The sequence below is a fragment of the Marmota marmota genome, unplaced genomic scaffold (genome assembly GCF_001458135.2).
Source record: "Marmota marmota marmota unplaced genomic scaffold, marMar, whole genome shotgun sequence".
In the NCBI taxonomy this organism is placed as follows: domain Eukaryota; kingdom Metazoa; phylum Chordata; class Mammalia; order Rodentia; family Sciuridae; genus Marmota; species Marmota marmota.
Window position 1 is genome coordinate 32,238,667 of NW_025999990.1, and position 15,399 is coordinate 32,254,065.

Below are 15,399 nucleotides of genomic sequence, written 5' to 3' on the forward strand. Positions count from 1 at the left end.
CAGTTGTTTGATACCTGAAATATATATAATTGTATGCATCATAGCTGCCACCTCTGAAGCTAGAAAGCACATTAGAAATGGGTATTGGGTCTATTCCTAATTTTCACCCTTCTATAGACCCAACCATGCATAAAGGGTAAAAGAGGATTTTAAGTGTAGAGGTAAAGATACTAGTGAAAAACATGATGGAATCAGTCACATGTCTTTATATAGATATGAACATTACTGGAAATAATATCTTCTGTGTGAAATGAAAGAAATGAGATGGAGTCGAGTTTTGGGAGCCTACACAGACAATAAAGGGGAGTTTTTGGTCCAGGGAGACACAGTGAGTCAAAGCAGGACCACTCTGCTCCTGAACAGAGGAAGGGACCAGCTTTTGCTAAAGTTGCTGGAATAGGCTAAGCTCTGAGGTTTCCCTTCTGTCGTGAGTGGGTGTTTTTCAAGGTACTTCTTGTTTGTGAAAGATACAAAGAAGTAGTTATTTAGTTTATTCTTGGAAATATCATGCCACCAATATTCTGGCTTTTCGGGTACACCTGCCTTGTGATAAGATTGTCAAAATGTGGGAGAGAAGAAGGAAGGAAAGGAAAAAAATGCACCCCAATTGTTTTCCCACCCTTTCTACATGTTGTTCTTTTCTTTATCTTTCTTCCCTCAACTGAGATAATCTTACTTGACTCATCTTCAAGTTTGTTCATTGTTTCTTCTGCCTGCTCACCCATGATGTTAAGCACTATAGAAATTTTACTCTCGTTACTGTAGTTGTTCCATTATAGAAATTCTATTTGACTCTTCTTATAATTTCTATCAACTTATTTTGTATTTGTTGAAACACCATTTTAATGCTTTCCTTTAGTTCTTAAAGCGTTTTCCTTTAGCTCTAAAGATATTTAAAATAGCAATGTCTAAGATTCATCTGGGACAGCTTCTACTAAATGCTTTTTTCTTCTCTATGGTCCCTACTTTCTTGTTTGCATGTCTCATATATTTATTGTTGTTGGAAACTGGACACTTTAAATAACATAATGTGGTGACAGTAGGCATCTGATTCTCACTCTTTCTCAGAGTTTGCTCCTGTTGATGTTTACCAACGTTGCCATTTGTTTGTTTAGAGACCTTTCTAGGAGAATTCTGTAAAGTCTGTTTTCTGTAACCACCAAAGTCTCTTTGCGGCTTAGTGATTGGTTAGTGATTGACAATGATTCTCAAAATTCTGGAAACAAGAAGTCTCCCTGTCTTTGCTGGGAGGCTCTGTGTGTTTATTTAGACACCTTTAATACTCAACCAGGCAGCTGTCAACTTAGTTTTCACATCCTACTTTTGGGGGGTCTAATCCACTCAGTTTTTGCAGATGTGTGAATGGTTCTGGCTTTGACACATCCTAGGTGCTGTAGCCTTCTAGGTTCCCAAGAATGTGTTGGAGCTTTACAAAGCTACTATGAACAGAATTCCCCAGCTTTTATTGTAACTTTGGAGATGACTCTATTGTTTGACTGTTTTCCATTGTCTCAAGTGGCCACAGAGTCAATTAATTGCCTTAAATATTTTGACAATCATGCCCTGGGAAAACATTTTCTTGGGAAAGAAATTTTGTACAGGGTGAGCCCTGCAAATGGAGTCCTACAAAACATAAATAAAAGCAAAAATAAACACAACAGACAGGTCACCTAAGGAGAATTCTTCGAGAACAGTGCTTTGAAAGCGCTCTGACTGTTTTTGCTCCTCTACTGACTTCCAAGTTCTAGTTTTCACCATAAATGTGGCTGTTAATTCTTCAAGACTCCTCTAGAAATGAGAAAAGGATGAGGAGAAATTAAAACACCACAAGACTCACTCTTCTTGCTAAGATTGGGGCATTTTTGTTGAATAAGAGCCTTTGGTTAATGTCCAGAATTCTGAGAGGGCTAATTTTGACTTATTTTTAAAATTTTTTTTTGCCAGTTGTCTTATTACGTTTATGAACGAACGAGAAGAGTGAGTTTCCTATTTTTCAATCTACTGTTTTCACTGATGTCCTTTAAAAGGACTAATTCTAGGGATGTCGGCCTTATATTTCACATTTCTCATGGTCTCATTTTTCCTTCACATGTTGTTTATGGTGTCTTTTACAACACAACTTTTATAAAATATGTCATCAAATATATCAACAGATCTCTTATTTTACTTGGCAAGGTGACTCTCCGTTAGCCAAAGATTACACAAGAAAACTCAGATTTATTCCTCTAATAATTTGTATTGTTTTGTGTTTGCCTTATTTACCCATTTGAAATTTGTTTTTGTTATCATGTGAAGTAGATGTGAGGCAGAGAACATTTTGTATTTTTTTAAAAACAGATTCCATGTTATTATAGCCACATTAATTAAATAAATTCTCTCCCACTGAACTCAGACACTACCTTTAAAAATGTTAATTCAGATATATTTCTGGTCCCTAGTGTTCCATAGGATTCTTATTTATTAAAAAGACAAAAATAAAAACTATTGCAATATAGTGGTATTATAGGACATTTTAATATCTGGTAGCAAGTTTTCAACTTTAATTTCATTTTCAGATACCTCATAACTATTCATTCATATCCCTTTTTCTTCCATAAAAACTTCATTTTATGCAATTGATAAGAGAATACTTTATCTATTATATTTTTATATTAGTTTTAAGAGAATTGACATTATATTCTATTAAAATATTCCACTACACACTATTATTTTCTTTGGATCTTGATGAAGTCTTTTTATAAGAGGTTTTATTGTCTTTATATGGGCGCTTTCTTTTTCTAAAAATTTATTCCCAAATATTTTATATTTTAACAAAACTTCTATTTGTTAGTATATTTTGAAAAGATTATTACTCTTATAAATAAAAGCTATTAATTTCCTCATCTTTGTATCCAGTAATTTTAAAAATATCATTTACCATAGTTTTACATAGAATGTTCTGTTTCCCTAGGTATCTAATCCTAATATCTGAAGTTGAAAGATATATTATCTATTCATTTATTATTTTAAAAGCAATATTTGATTTCATTATCTAATTATGATTAATCTTTCACAAAATATGATTAATTATGGTGGTCATAAAAGATACTGTGGTTTTATTCTTGAGTTTAATAAGCATGCATTCAGCATTTTATAATTTATTTGGATATTTGTTGATTCTTTATATTTTGAGTATTTTTTCTTTTACTAGTTTAAAAATTATGAGAATTAGATAGTGAATTTATCAAATGGTTATTTTGCAAAGTATTAATGATCATGCTATTTTCTCCTTTAATGTGCTGATGTTGTGAATTATGGTTCAAAATTTTCTGATATTTTAAAATTTTTATATAGCCAAAACATAGTCTGTATTATCATGATTAATTGTACACTTGAAAATCAGGCTTTAGACTTGGTTTGTTATATTTTTAGCAGAATCTCCTATCCATTTTCAAATTCCATTTTCAAATCGAAGCAGTCTGTTAGTGTTATTTCATATTATTTTATTAAATATCAATTGAGTTTTGGAAGCTATATAAGATAAAGTATAATCTATCTCTCACTACATAAAAATAGGGGAGTATCCACAACTAATTTATTTTCTGTGCATTTTTTTAGCTCGCAGATTTGAAACAACTTTATGAGGACCAGTGTTTGAAGCAAAATGGATATCGACAGCAGTATTTGGAAGTACTCAATAAGTTTTATGCCTCAGTAAGTTGACCTTTTCCTGCTTCCTAGCAGAGCTCCACACTCTATTCTCAAATATTGGCTCTTGTAATTAAGATTTTTATTACATATATTTTCTTTTTTTGATTATTAAACATGTATAAATGATTCTTTTATTTTTTTTTTAAAGAAAAGTACATGGAATATTGAGCTTTCTAACTTGAAAAAAGACTTTTCAGAGATTTCAATAGCACATTCTCAAGCAGCAGAAGAAAGGAGTAGACTTTTACTTGATTTGGACAACATAACAAAGGAAATCATTGTCAGGTAATTCTGCAAGTAATTTTTTTAAAAAACAGGATACTCAATAAGTAAAATACCCTAAACCTCTCCTGTTTGTGTCCTTAGGGTCATAGGCAGTGTTTTTATTCCTCGTTTTCTTTAATTTTATTTGTTTCTATTCCAAATTCTACGTTTTAATCACTATGAATCCCTTTAGAAGAAGCCAAAAGAATGAAAAATGATCTTACAAGAACTTTAACACACTCTCCTCTCTCCTCCATTGGGCTTATCCTTTTCTACTAAAGATACTTTAAACTAAAAAATGTCTGCTAAAGCTTAGGACAACCCTCAATTTCCCCTGAAACTATGACACTAATTTTTCTTGGTGCAGACATGTGTTTTCTTGTCTCCTCTCTCTACTCTGAACTTCATATTAAACTTACCAACATGCTATCCACAGGCTGAAATTATTTTTAATCGGTTTACATCACAATCCCACCAACAATCTAGAACAAGCTTTCTTACATGAAAATGAAAATTAATGTAGTATTTGTTAACCCAACCATTAGGTTGATATAATTTAAAAATACTACCACCTCTGGAAAAAAAATGAAGAAATCAGCATTATTTCTAATACCCCCCCCACACACACACACACAAAACACAAATATTTAAAAAAAATATTTCAGTCCTATCTATTTTGAAAACTATAGTTAGTTCTAACCTATCAATCCAACTTTTAAGAATCTATCCCATAGAAAGAAAAAAATCAGAACATGACAACAACATTCACCTTCCTTCTAAGGTGCATTCCTTTTCATTGAAACCTGAGAAAAAGAATGGGAAAAAGGTAGGAATTCAGGAAGAAAGAAACCCGTTTAAATGCCGTCATTGTGCTTCCTTTCTAATCCATTATCTCTATTTGGGGGTGGATAGTCTTTTCCTTTTCTTAAACAATTATAGTTCACTTCCATTTCTGCATTAATTTAGTAGAGATGAAGGGATAAAGCCGTTCCTCTATATATCCCACAAGGTCCTGAGAGTAGGCAGAGTTGCGCCTGGCGTACCTTATTATTTGGTTCCGATAGTGGTTTTACTTCGATATCTCCTACTTGTCACATTTGTTTTTAAGTCTACATAGCATTTTTATGGTGTTTTCTCTCCTAGAATATTTTTGTGGCTCTTTCTACATAATCACTACTTACCCATAAGATTGAGGCTCAGGAGTGAGTTCTGGGAAGCCATTTAATATATTTTTGGTTCTAACTAGTTATAAAAGACAGTAGAATATATCTTGACATATCATATATACATGGAGTATAACCTCTCATTCTTCTGGTTGTACATGATGTGGAATTATGCTGGTTGTGTATTCATATATGAACATAGAAAAGTTATGTCCAATTCACTCCTGTCTTTCTCATTCCCATCCTCCCTCCCTTGCCTCCACTTTGCCCTGTCTAATCCGGTGAACCTTCCCACCTCCCCACCTCCATCTATTAAGAGTCCGCATTCGCCTATCAGAGAGAACATTTGGCCTTTGGTTTTGAGGGATTGACTTATTTCACTTAGCATAATAAGTGAAATTAATAAAAAATTATTTTTTTCCATCCATTTACCAGCAAATGTCATAATTTCATTTTTCTTTAAGGATGAATAATATTACCTTATGTATATATACCACATTTTCTTTATTCATTCATCTGTTGAAAGGCACCTAGGTTGGTTCCATAGTCTAGCTATTGTGAATTGAGTTGCTATAAACATTGATGTGGTTGCGTCACTGTAGTATGCTGATTTTAAGTCCTTTGGGTATATGCTGAGGTGTGTGATAGCTGGGTCAAATGGTGATTCCATTCCAATTTTTCTAAGTAATCTCCATACTGTTTTTCAGAGTGGTTGCACCAATTTGCAGTCCTACCAGCAATGTATGAGTGTGCCTTTTCCCCACATCCTCACCCACATTTATTTTATTACCTGTATTCTTGATAATTGCCATTCTGACTGGAGCAAGATGAAATCTCAGTTTTAATTTGAATTTCTCTAATTGCTAATGATATTGAACATTTTTTTCATATATTTGTTGACCAGTCATATTTCCTCTGTGAAGTGTCTATTCAGTTCCTTTATCCATTTATTGATTAGTTTCATTTTTTGTTGTTGTTGATGTTTGTTTGTTTTGTTTTGGTGCTAAGGTTTTTGGGTTCTTTATATATCCTGGAGATTAATGCTCTGAGGTGCAGGTGGCAAAGATTTCCTTCCATTCTGTAGGCTCTCTCTTCTTGTTGTTGATTATTTCTGTTGCTGTGAAGAAGCTTTTTAGTTTGATACCATCCCATTAATTGATTCTTGATTTTACTTCAGGAGTCTTGTTGAGGAAGCTGGTTCCTAAGCCGACATGATAGAGAGTTGGGTCTACTTTTTCTTCTAGTAGGTGCAGGGTTTCTGGTCTAATGCCTGAGTCCTTGATTTACTTTGAGTTGAGTTTTGCGCAGGGTGAGAGATTGGGCTCTAATTTCATTTTGTTACATATGGATTTCCAGTTTTCCCAGCACCATTTGTTGAAGCTATTTTTTCTCCAATGTATGTTTATGGTGCCTTTGTCTAGTATGAAATAACTGTATTTATGTGGATTTATCTCTGTGTCTTATGTTTTGCACCATTGGTCTTCATATCTGTTTTGGTGCCAATACCATGCTGTTTTTGTTACTATAGCTCTGTAGTATAATTTAAGGTTTGGTATTGTGATTCCTCCTGCTTCACTTTTCTCGTGGGAAGCCATTCTTGACTTTATGAGAAATAGAAAGTCCAGTGATCCATTTTTAGTATACAGTATTTGGCCTTAAATATAAAATTACTTGGGATGTAAGAAAAGCAGCTAGAGGGGAGAGCAGAGTGGAAAATTATAAATAGTTAACACTGGAGTATGAAAAATTCACAGTCCCTTGACAAACAGGAGGTGAGGGGCAAAGGACCGGCTTGGCCAATAGAGATAAACCCACATATGCTAAGATGCATTCACACCAAGAAGGTTTTCCAGCCACAGGAGAACAAAGAGAGGTGGAGACAAGTAAAGGTATATTTCTTTAAATAATCTAATAAGAGACAGTAAAACCTAGACGACTATTCAGGAAGATTGTGCACCCCAAGGTACTTAGCCAATGAGGAACCGGGAGAAGGACCTTGTGCACTAGGGGATAAATTGCTGACTGTCACTGCTCTGCACACCCAGACACCGCAGAGCTTGCAAGACCATCAGTAAAAAGCCTCACTTTCTCTGTACCTAGTGGTTTTTAGTCCATTCTTTGGGTGTGGGCAGGTGAGTGTGTTTCTTAAAACTCTTCAGTGAAATCTATCATATTCATGTGTGGCACACCTGTGTCTTTCAATTGTGTGTTGTGTGAATTTGATTGATTTCTGTCTCATAATTGGGCACACACACTATGCTATCCATAATTGAGTGCTGAAAGGAGGGAAGGGGATAAACGGGAGAGGGGCTCATCATATTTGTGTAAAAAATTTGTTAGTTTCTTGGCTATTGCTTTACCATTGGAACTCATAGAATAGAACCATTGGTTGAACTTATCTATATCTTAAATACATTTTTAAAAAAAGAAATAAAAGGCAATAATTTTTTCAAAAGAATAGCCTAAAAGTATAGTTGGGAGTATTATTACAAACTAGCAAAGAAAAAAGAAAAAATAGCTGAAGAGTGAGTGAGCCAGGGAGGAGCCCCCTCTGGGAGAAGAGCAAGAATATCAGAAGTTAGCATTTATTGGATTGTCTTGAAGCAACAAGTAACCTTTAAGATTTGTAAGCAAATTTTAGTGGCTTGCAAGTATAAAGGTATTTCTTGCCCACAGGGCAAATTAGCTGTGTCTCCTATGTCTGTGCCTCATGTCATTTCTTCTGAGATCTAGAATGGAGATTTGGATACTTGTAGGCATGTGGTTCTGGTATTATAGGGAAAAGTGCACTAGTGAGATCACTCAATGGCTTCTACAATATCCACAGAAGGGGGATAGTTGTCACTTCTTCTGACATTCCATTGAAATGAAGAAAGTCACATGGTCTGGTCTTATGGTCACCAGGGTGAGAAATCTAATTCTCTTAAGAGACAGTGAATAATTGGGAACACAACAGTGATCTATGACATGCAGTGGGAGTGTAGACTTGGTAATAGGGAAGGATTTGCATGGGATGCATCTTGATGGCCCAGATAACACCGTAAGACGTCATTAGTTTTATTTGCTTTTCTTCTAAATCTGCTAAGTCATTTTATGACCCCATGTTTGACACAGATAATGAAAGCTTACCTTTTCTCTCTTCAATGTCGTATCAGCAGGTGTGTCATAATTGGCAGTTTTTGCTACATACTTCTGCATCTTACTCTTCTAGCCCTTGCTTTTGCTACCTTTGTGACTTGGTTGCTACACTGTGTATTGTCCATTTTCTTCAAATAGCTATTTGCAAAATATCTCTGAGTCCTGTAATAAAGTCTAGCTAATATTTGCCAACTTATATTTATGAATGGGGCTCTATTTTTCCAACTTGTATACCCTCAAGACCCTGTTTTTGTTTTTCAAATAATGACTTTAAGAAAAGCTTCATTTTACTAAACTCTGTAATTCCTTCAAGGCAATAGTGTCTTCTATGATCAACTTAGCACTCTGATTATAGTGCATATTTGTTGCTCAAAAGTTGGAAAATACAATTGTAATGCATTCCGCTGTTGTGTATTTAAAAAAATAAAATCAATAAAAAAGTTGGAAAATACAAAAGAAGTACAAGAAGAGATTGAAACCCTAAAATCACTTTAATACATAGAGATGTTACTGTTACTGCTTTTTTTTAATTCTTAATGAGCAGTTGACTAAGTTCTGTTTTTTATTCTCAACATGAGAATAAAAAATTTTTATTCTCATAAAAATGAGAATAATAAAATTTTTGTCACATTATAATATGAATTTCATATACATCATGTAAATATCTGTATAAGTGTATTATATGAATAGACTATGCCTAATGTAATAATTATTCTAATTTAGGTTGTTTTAATTTTGAATCTTGTAAATATCATTATGGTGAATTTTTTTCTTCTGAATTCTTTCTCAGCATGGCAGCTATTTTCAATTTAAAATAGGTTTATAAAAGTAGATTGGCAATGATACTTTTAAAACTCTTGATACATCTCCCAAACTACTTTGCAGAAGCTTGTCCTTCTTTGCACCTGTGCTAACAGTGAGTGCTACTGTAGTTTTAAATAAATCGGTTTCCCCATGAGAAATGAAAAGTTATATTCTCATTATTGTTTTAAACTCCATTTCTTTAATTACTACTGAGATTGAATATTTATATTCTCCATTGAATTCTCTTTTTATAAATAATTCTTGCATGTTTCCAAGGAAGAAATAAAGAGCTCAAGTTCCCAAGAGGCAGAGTAAGCACAGCTGGAATTTGAAACCTGACTTTCTACATTCATATTCAAATTTTTTCAATTTTTTTAAACAATTTAATCTGACTTCAATTTAACTGAAATTTAATAATGTTTAAATGTGCTTGACATATTAGCCTAGTGATAACAATTACTAAAAAAAACAGTAAATTTAATGTTAAAATTGTTTTTAAAACATCAGGGCACACATAAGAATAAGCCACAGTTTTGGTGGGGCTGGAGCTTTACACCCAATGCATGATCTGACTTGTGTGTCTGTGTAGTGTGCATATTGCATTTTTATGTGGCCGGCAGGCAGGAGCAACCACTAAAGCTAGGGAGTCACGCGTCAGATAATGAATTGTCTTGACGTGTTTGGACTCAGTGGAGAGCTATAGAAATCCTCCAAGGAAGCCATATACACAGAATTCTTTTCTCATGATGTCATTATAGTGGTAATTGGATGAGTCAAGATTTATTTGATTGTTTTGGTAGTGGTAGAAAATGAAATGAAAAAATGAATAGAGGAGGAAAAGAAAAATTGGAAGTAAAATGTTGGTATGTTTGGTTGGTAATTATAGATGGCATGATACAAGTGTCAATGCCTAGAAATTACTGAGATTTATGGGTTTAAGATTGTGAAAAGAGGTTCATAGAGATATTTATTAGATGTCAATTGCAGGAGCTCCTTAAATTGTCCAGCAAGCATTTTCATGTTTATCCCTTTTATCTGTTTCTCAAAATTTGAATTTTCAGGAGATGGAAATTTTGTAGAGTAAATTATACCACTAGGCCATTTATCAGTATAACATAATGTTCCCCCAATACATACTGGGGCAGAATCAAGAAATGTAGTAAATAGCTTTCGTCAATTTTACTCATTAGCCTACAGTTTGGTTGGTCATGAAATCACTAATACTTCTGTAGAAACATGATGGGAAAAAAACTTATTCCTTAGAAAATTAACAGAAAGTATAATTAAAAAGATATGACATACATAGGAAGTTGGACCCTTCTATAAAAAAGCACCCTATATGATTAAATTTTCCTTTTAAAAATGGGAGTTGGGTGATGTATCAAAAATTGGAACATGATAATGACTTAAAAATAAAATATATTGATAATATATGTGATAAAAAGTAAAATTCTAAAGTTAATTAAATATTTAAAAAGTGAAGCTCTAGGGAGCTGGGGATATAACTCACTTGGTAGAGTGCTTGCCTTGCATGCACAAGGCCCTGGGTTCAATCCCCAGCAACACACACACACACACACACACACACACAAACACACACAGTAAGCTCTAACCAAATTAATTAAAAATTTTATTGATTATAACTAAACTCCTAATGTAACATTGTACTATAATAAGCGGTCACCTTAAAGTAACCAAGGTAGTTATAAAGTGACTATTTATGGGGATAAAGAGCTCTATGGTATATTTAAATGTGAAAAAAGATTATATTAATATTAAACTCAGCACTACTGGTCACTTTAGAGAGAGCTCGAAAAATGAAACCTCAATAGGTACCAACAGCAATCAATTTGAAATAAAATTTTAAAAGATACCTCTTGCAGTATGTTTGAAAATATCAAATTCAAAAAGAAAGTTTCTTCAGGAGGTATATAATAACTCCACATAGAACTACATAGAATACTATATAATATTATTTCATTATTGAGCAAATTGAAGAAGATGCAAATCAATGGGGGATGTGTTTTAGTCAAAGATTGAAACACTTGCTATTATAGTAAACGGTTTCTTAACAAATGTGTTTGTGTGTGTGTGTGTGTGCGAATTAACTGAAAACTGATTCTAAATTATATATGGAAAATCAAAGACATCAATATTCAAGGAACTCTTGAAGAAAGACTGAGCTTCAGAAATTATCCTATCATTTTTCAAAAATTATAATAAACCTCCATATGTAAAATGACTAGTTATTCATGCAAGGATAGATAAACAGATCAGTGAACTGAATAGAAAGTCCAGAATCAGATCCATATGTGTATATTTAGTTGATTTATGGCAAATCTACTATTTGAGTGCAGCATAGAGTGAAGGACCTTTCTAATAGTGGTACCCCTCCTGTGGAGAACCATAGACATCCACCCTGTGGATTAGCTATGGATCCCTGCTGTGTTGGCTTTTTGTCACTGTGACCAATACCTTAAGTTAACAATTTAAAGGAGCAAAGATATATTTTGGTTCATGTTGAGGTTTCAATCTATGGTTGGCCAGTTCCATTGCTGTGGGTCTGAGAGGAGGCAGAAGGGTGTGGCAGAGGAAAGCTGCTCACCTGGTGGCAGCTGAGGAGCAGAGAGAGAAAGTCAGCAGAAAAAAAAAAAACTTTATGCAGCACACTATCACATTACACACTATAAGACATGGTAAATATAAAGGTCAAGAATTTTTAGAATATACCACTTTATCTGAGAAATATATCTCTGTTCTTTGTGAAAAATTCTCCTCTGAATGATGATTTTATAACTTTATGACTAATGGACTAATATTATAATTTTATACTGTGGCTTACATTGAATGTTTATAATTAAAGAAAAAATGTAGGATTAATAAGCAAAAGTGTGTATGTGCCTGTGTGTGTGTGTGTGTGTGTGTGTGTGTGTGTTTTGAGCACCTTGTTCATGTCCAACACTGTTGTAGGTGTTGGGGACATCATTTAAGTTTACATTCTCCTAGGGGAAAATATGTAATATGTAACTGAACTGATGTGAACCAATTAATTTTAAAAAATTCAGCCCATTTTGATAAATCTGGTGAGGATTATGACTTAGATAATGTGGTAGAGATTAACAGGTCATAGGAAGGTCGGGGGCTCTGGTTTAGCAGGGACATTTAACTTCTTATATCTATTTTTACTTTAAGCAGAATTCTTCTCCAAATGGCCATTGAATAACTCTCTTAAGTGTTATCACCTCGCTAAAGAAATTATTATCTGGAGATCTGAACAATGTTTCAGCCTCGAACAAGTCTAAGGAAAAGAAACGGAAAGTGCAGAAGCCCTGAGATAGATAAAATTTCTAGGGCTCTAGAAACAGAACAGTAGCCAGTGTTGCCTGAGAACTGTATGTGAGAAGGTAACTCAGGGAGACAAACACTGGCAAGGCAGAAAGGGCCCAGGCACTGCAAGCTCATAAGTAAGGGAAAATAAAGGCAAACAGATTTAAACCATTTTAACAATCTTATACTTTAGAAAGGTCACTTGGGCTGCTTAGTGAAGGTAGTGCATATAGGAAGGATACATTTTTTTTACTGATTTAGAAAAATTGTAATAATGACGACACAGATTTAAGTTTCTGCAGTATAAATGGCAAAAAATAGCTGCTTTTTGTATATGTTCTGGAAGGAGTGCCAACAGGTCCTTTTGATAGATGGGTTGCAAGATGTGAAAAGAAGAAAAATGGTCAGGCTACTGGCTGAGATAGCAAGGGCTTGAAGGGAATGTGAAGGTGATTTGGAGGGAGAAGATATAATTTATTGGGCCATATTAAATTTCTTCTTTCTATTAGTTTTTCAAATGCTAATAAGAAGTCATAATTAGATACATTAGTTTATAACCCAGTAATGATGAGGATATCAAAGAAAAATTTGCAGTCATAAAATTAAACAATGGGACTGGACATGATGTCTATAAAGATAGTGTAGACAGGGAAGTATGAGAATGTACATCCTGCAAGATGGATAGTAAAGAATATGGAGTCTTTTTCAAAAATAGAGCATATTAAATGAAGTGCTGTGCTTACAAGAAAGTAAAAACAAAACAAAACAAAAACACCTTAGGGTCCAATACAAAGAAAATAATTGGACAACTGCTACTGCAGGTTAAATTCCCAATTGATATTTAGCTATCCTGAAGATTTGGGTGAGAAATAGTCTTACAGAGCTTGGTAAATCAGGGAAGTAAATTTACTTACTTCTCAGCATAGGTCAAAGGCCATGGATCTTTGCAAGTGAGGGAGCTGGATTAAGTGAGGATGCTTTATTGGGTGGACCAGAGGAATTATACCCACAAACAAAGGCAGAGACAAGAAGGTGTGTTTGTCCAAAGCCTAGAAACTAGGTAAGGGAGAAACAAGTAAGAATATTCCCTGACTGGCTCCTTCATGCTAGTTTGATGTTTTAATTTACATCACCTAAATCATCTAGAAAGGATCTAACTAAGAAATCATCATATAAAAAAGTTATCTTGCTCTGTTCAAATATTCTCTAGAGGAATAAACTCCAGAGGCCATAGACGATTCTCATAGATAAGGCTTTTAAAATTAAGCTCACAAAAATTATGAAAATCATAGAAAAAAATGCACCATGAATGAGAGTTACCAGGACTAACCAGAAGTCCATTGACCATCCTCAATAAATTTAAAAATAACAGAATCATTAGATTTATCCTACCTAAGTAAGTATAAATGGCTAAAGGCAATATAGAGAACTAATAGACAAGTTTCAAATAAATTCAGACAGCTTTGAAAAACAACCCTCCCCAAAACTTATAAAAAGTAAAGTGGATTCATTGTTACTAAAGAATATTTTTAATTAAATAGCAGATTACACTGGGGAAAAATAATAAGTATATCCGTAAACAAAGTAGAATGCAAAATGGAGCATATAGAGTAAAAAAGATAAGTATGGAAGAAAAAGTGTTCTGGAAAATAGAACAAGAAAGAAAGGAGAGAATGGGAAAAGCAATATTCAGAAATATAATGGCAGATAGTCTGCAGTTTTTAGAGCACAAATCTTCAGATTTAGACATCATGGTAAATTCCATACAGGATAAATTAGAAATAAAATTTTAAGTATACTGTAGCCTATTTATATTGGAAAAAGAACTTATAGATATGGTATGCTTTTTGTAAAATTTATTCTACAGTGACAATATCTGAAACTAGCTTTCCTTTGTCTTTAAATTCAAGGCATAAATGGTACTTCCCATTCAAGACCAATATCCCCTGTCTTTAGACTCAACCTCTTCTGCCCTGTTTAGGACATAGTTTAATATGTATCACTTTTGTTTTTGACATCTTCATTCATTTTATTCTTACTTACCTATTATTTTGGCTATAGACATCATTAATCCTTTCTAATCTAAAGTGAAAGATTGACTTTAATCCTGTTGTGCCTTTAGCAATCATTTGTTATTTTCTTTCTATTCTCATTAAAATGTCCACATGATTAGCAATATTTGCTAGATCGTCAGTAATATTTACTTGACTATTAATCACTTTTTGACTCGCAGCAGTCTGGCTTCTGAAACCTCCATGCTATAAAAATTTATCTTACTTAAGTGCAGAAAAGAATTTCCTTCTTGAGCTCACTGGTAATTTTTTTAGTTCTTTTGTGTTTCTCTCCCAACTCCCTTTCTGCATGAAATTTAAATGTTGGTGCGTGTGCCCTCTTTCATCTATTTTTGATGTTTTTTGAGGTTCAGGACACATTCTATTGGTTTTTTTACTTCCGAAGTCATTCTTTTTTAGGAATCTTAGAGGGGTTCACTTATCTCCTTCCACCTACTCCTTTGGGGATTAGTTTAGAGTTTAATCTCAGATTGTTTTCATCCTTTTTCTTCCTCTAGGTCCAGGAATTTCACTTATTATTCTAACATGTTCTCTCTCTGCTTGTACACACACACACACACACACATACTCACACAAGCATATTCACTTTTTCATCTTCCATTTTTATTTCTCCTTATAGTGCCATTCTTTAAATACCTACACATATCTATCATTTTAAATATACTCTAATACATCTCCTGACACTGCTATTTACCAAATTATTTATTTGGAGCATCATCCAACATATTTTTTTTCCTGTCTGTCAGCCAATATCTTACCAACTTCTATTAAGTCTATTTTCTAAATATTTCTCCAATGGGTGTCTTTCTTTCTGTTTCAATTACCAATAAAATGCATAATGGCCATGCGGGGGCATGGGAGAAATGGAGGAACTTTAGACAGGGCAAAGAGGAGGGAGGGAAAGAGAGGGAGCAAAGGGGTAGGAATGATGATGGAATGAG

The 15,399-nt window shown here is 33.8% G+C and overlaps 1 protein-coding gene across 1 annotated transcript in view; it reads left to right on the forward strand.

Annotated features, from left to right (window-relative positions):
• Window positions 1–15,399, forward strand: part of Ccdc178 (coiled-coil domain containing 178) — a 345,498-nt gene that overhangs the window by 60,817 nt on the left and 269,282 nt on the right. Inside the window, exons 9-10 of the mRNA XM_015482201.2 lie at window positions 3,598–3,693; window positions 3,839–3,975. Of these exons, the coding sequence (XP_015337687.1) occupies window positions 3,598–3,693; window positions 3,839–3,975 (233 nt within the window). The remainder of the gene's footprint in view (window positions 1–3,597; window positions 3,694–3,838; window positions 3,976–15,399) is intronic.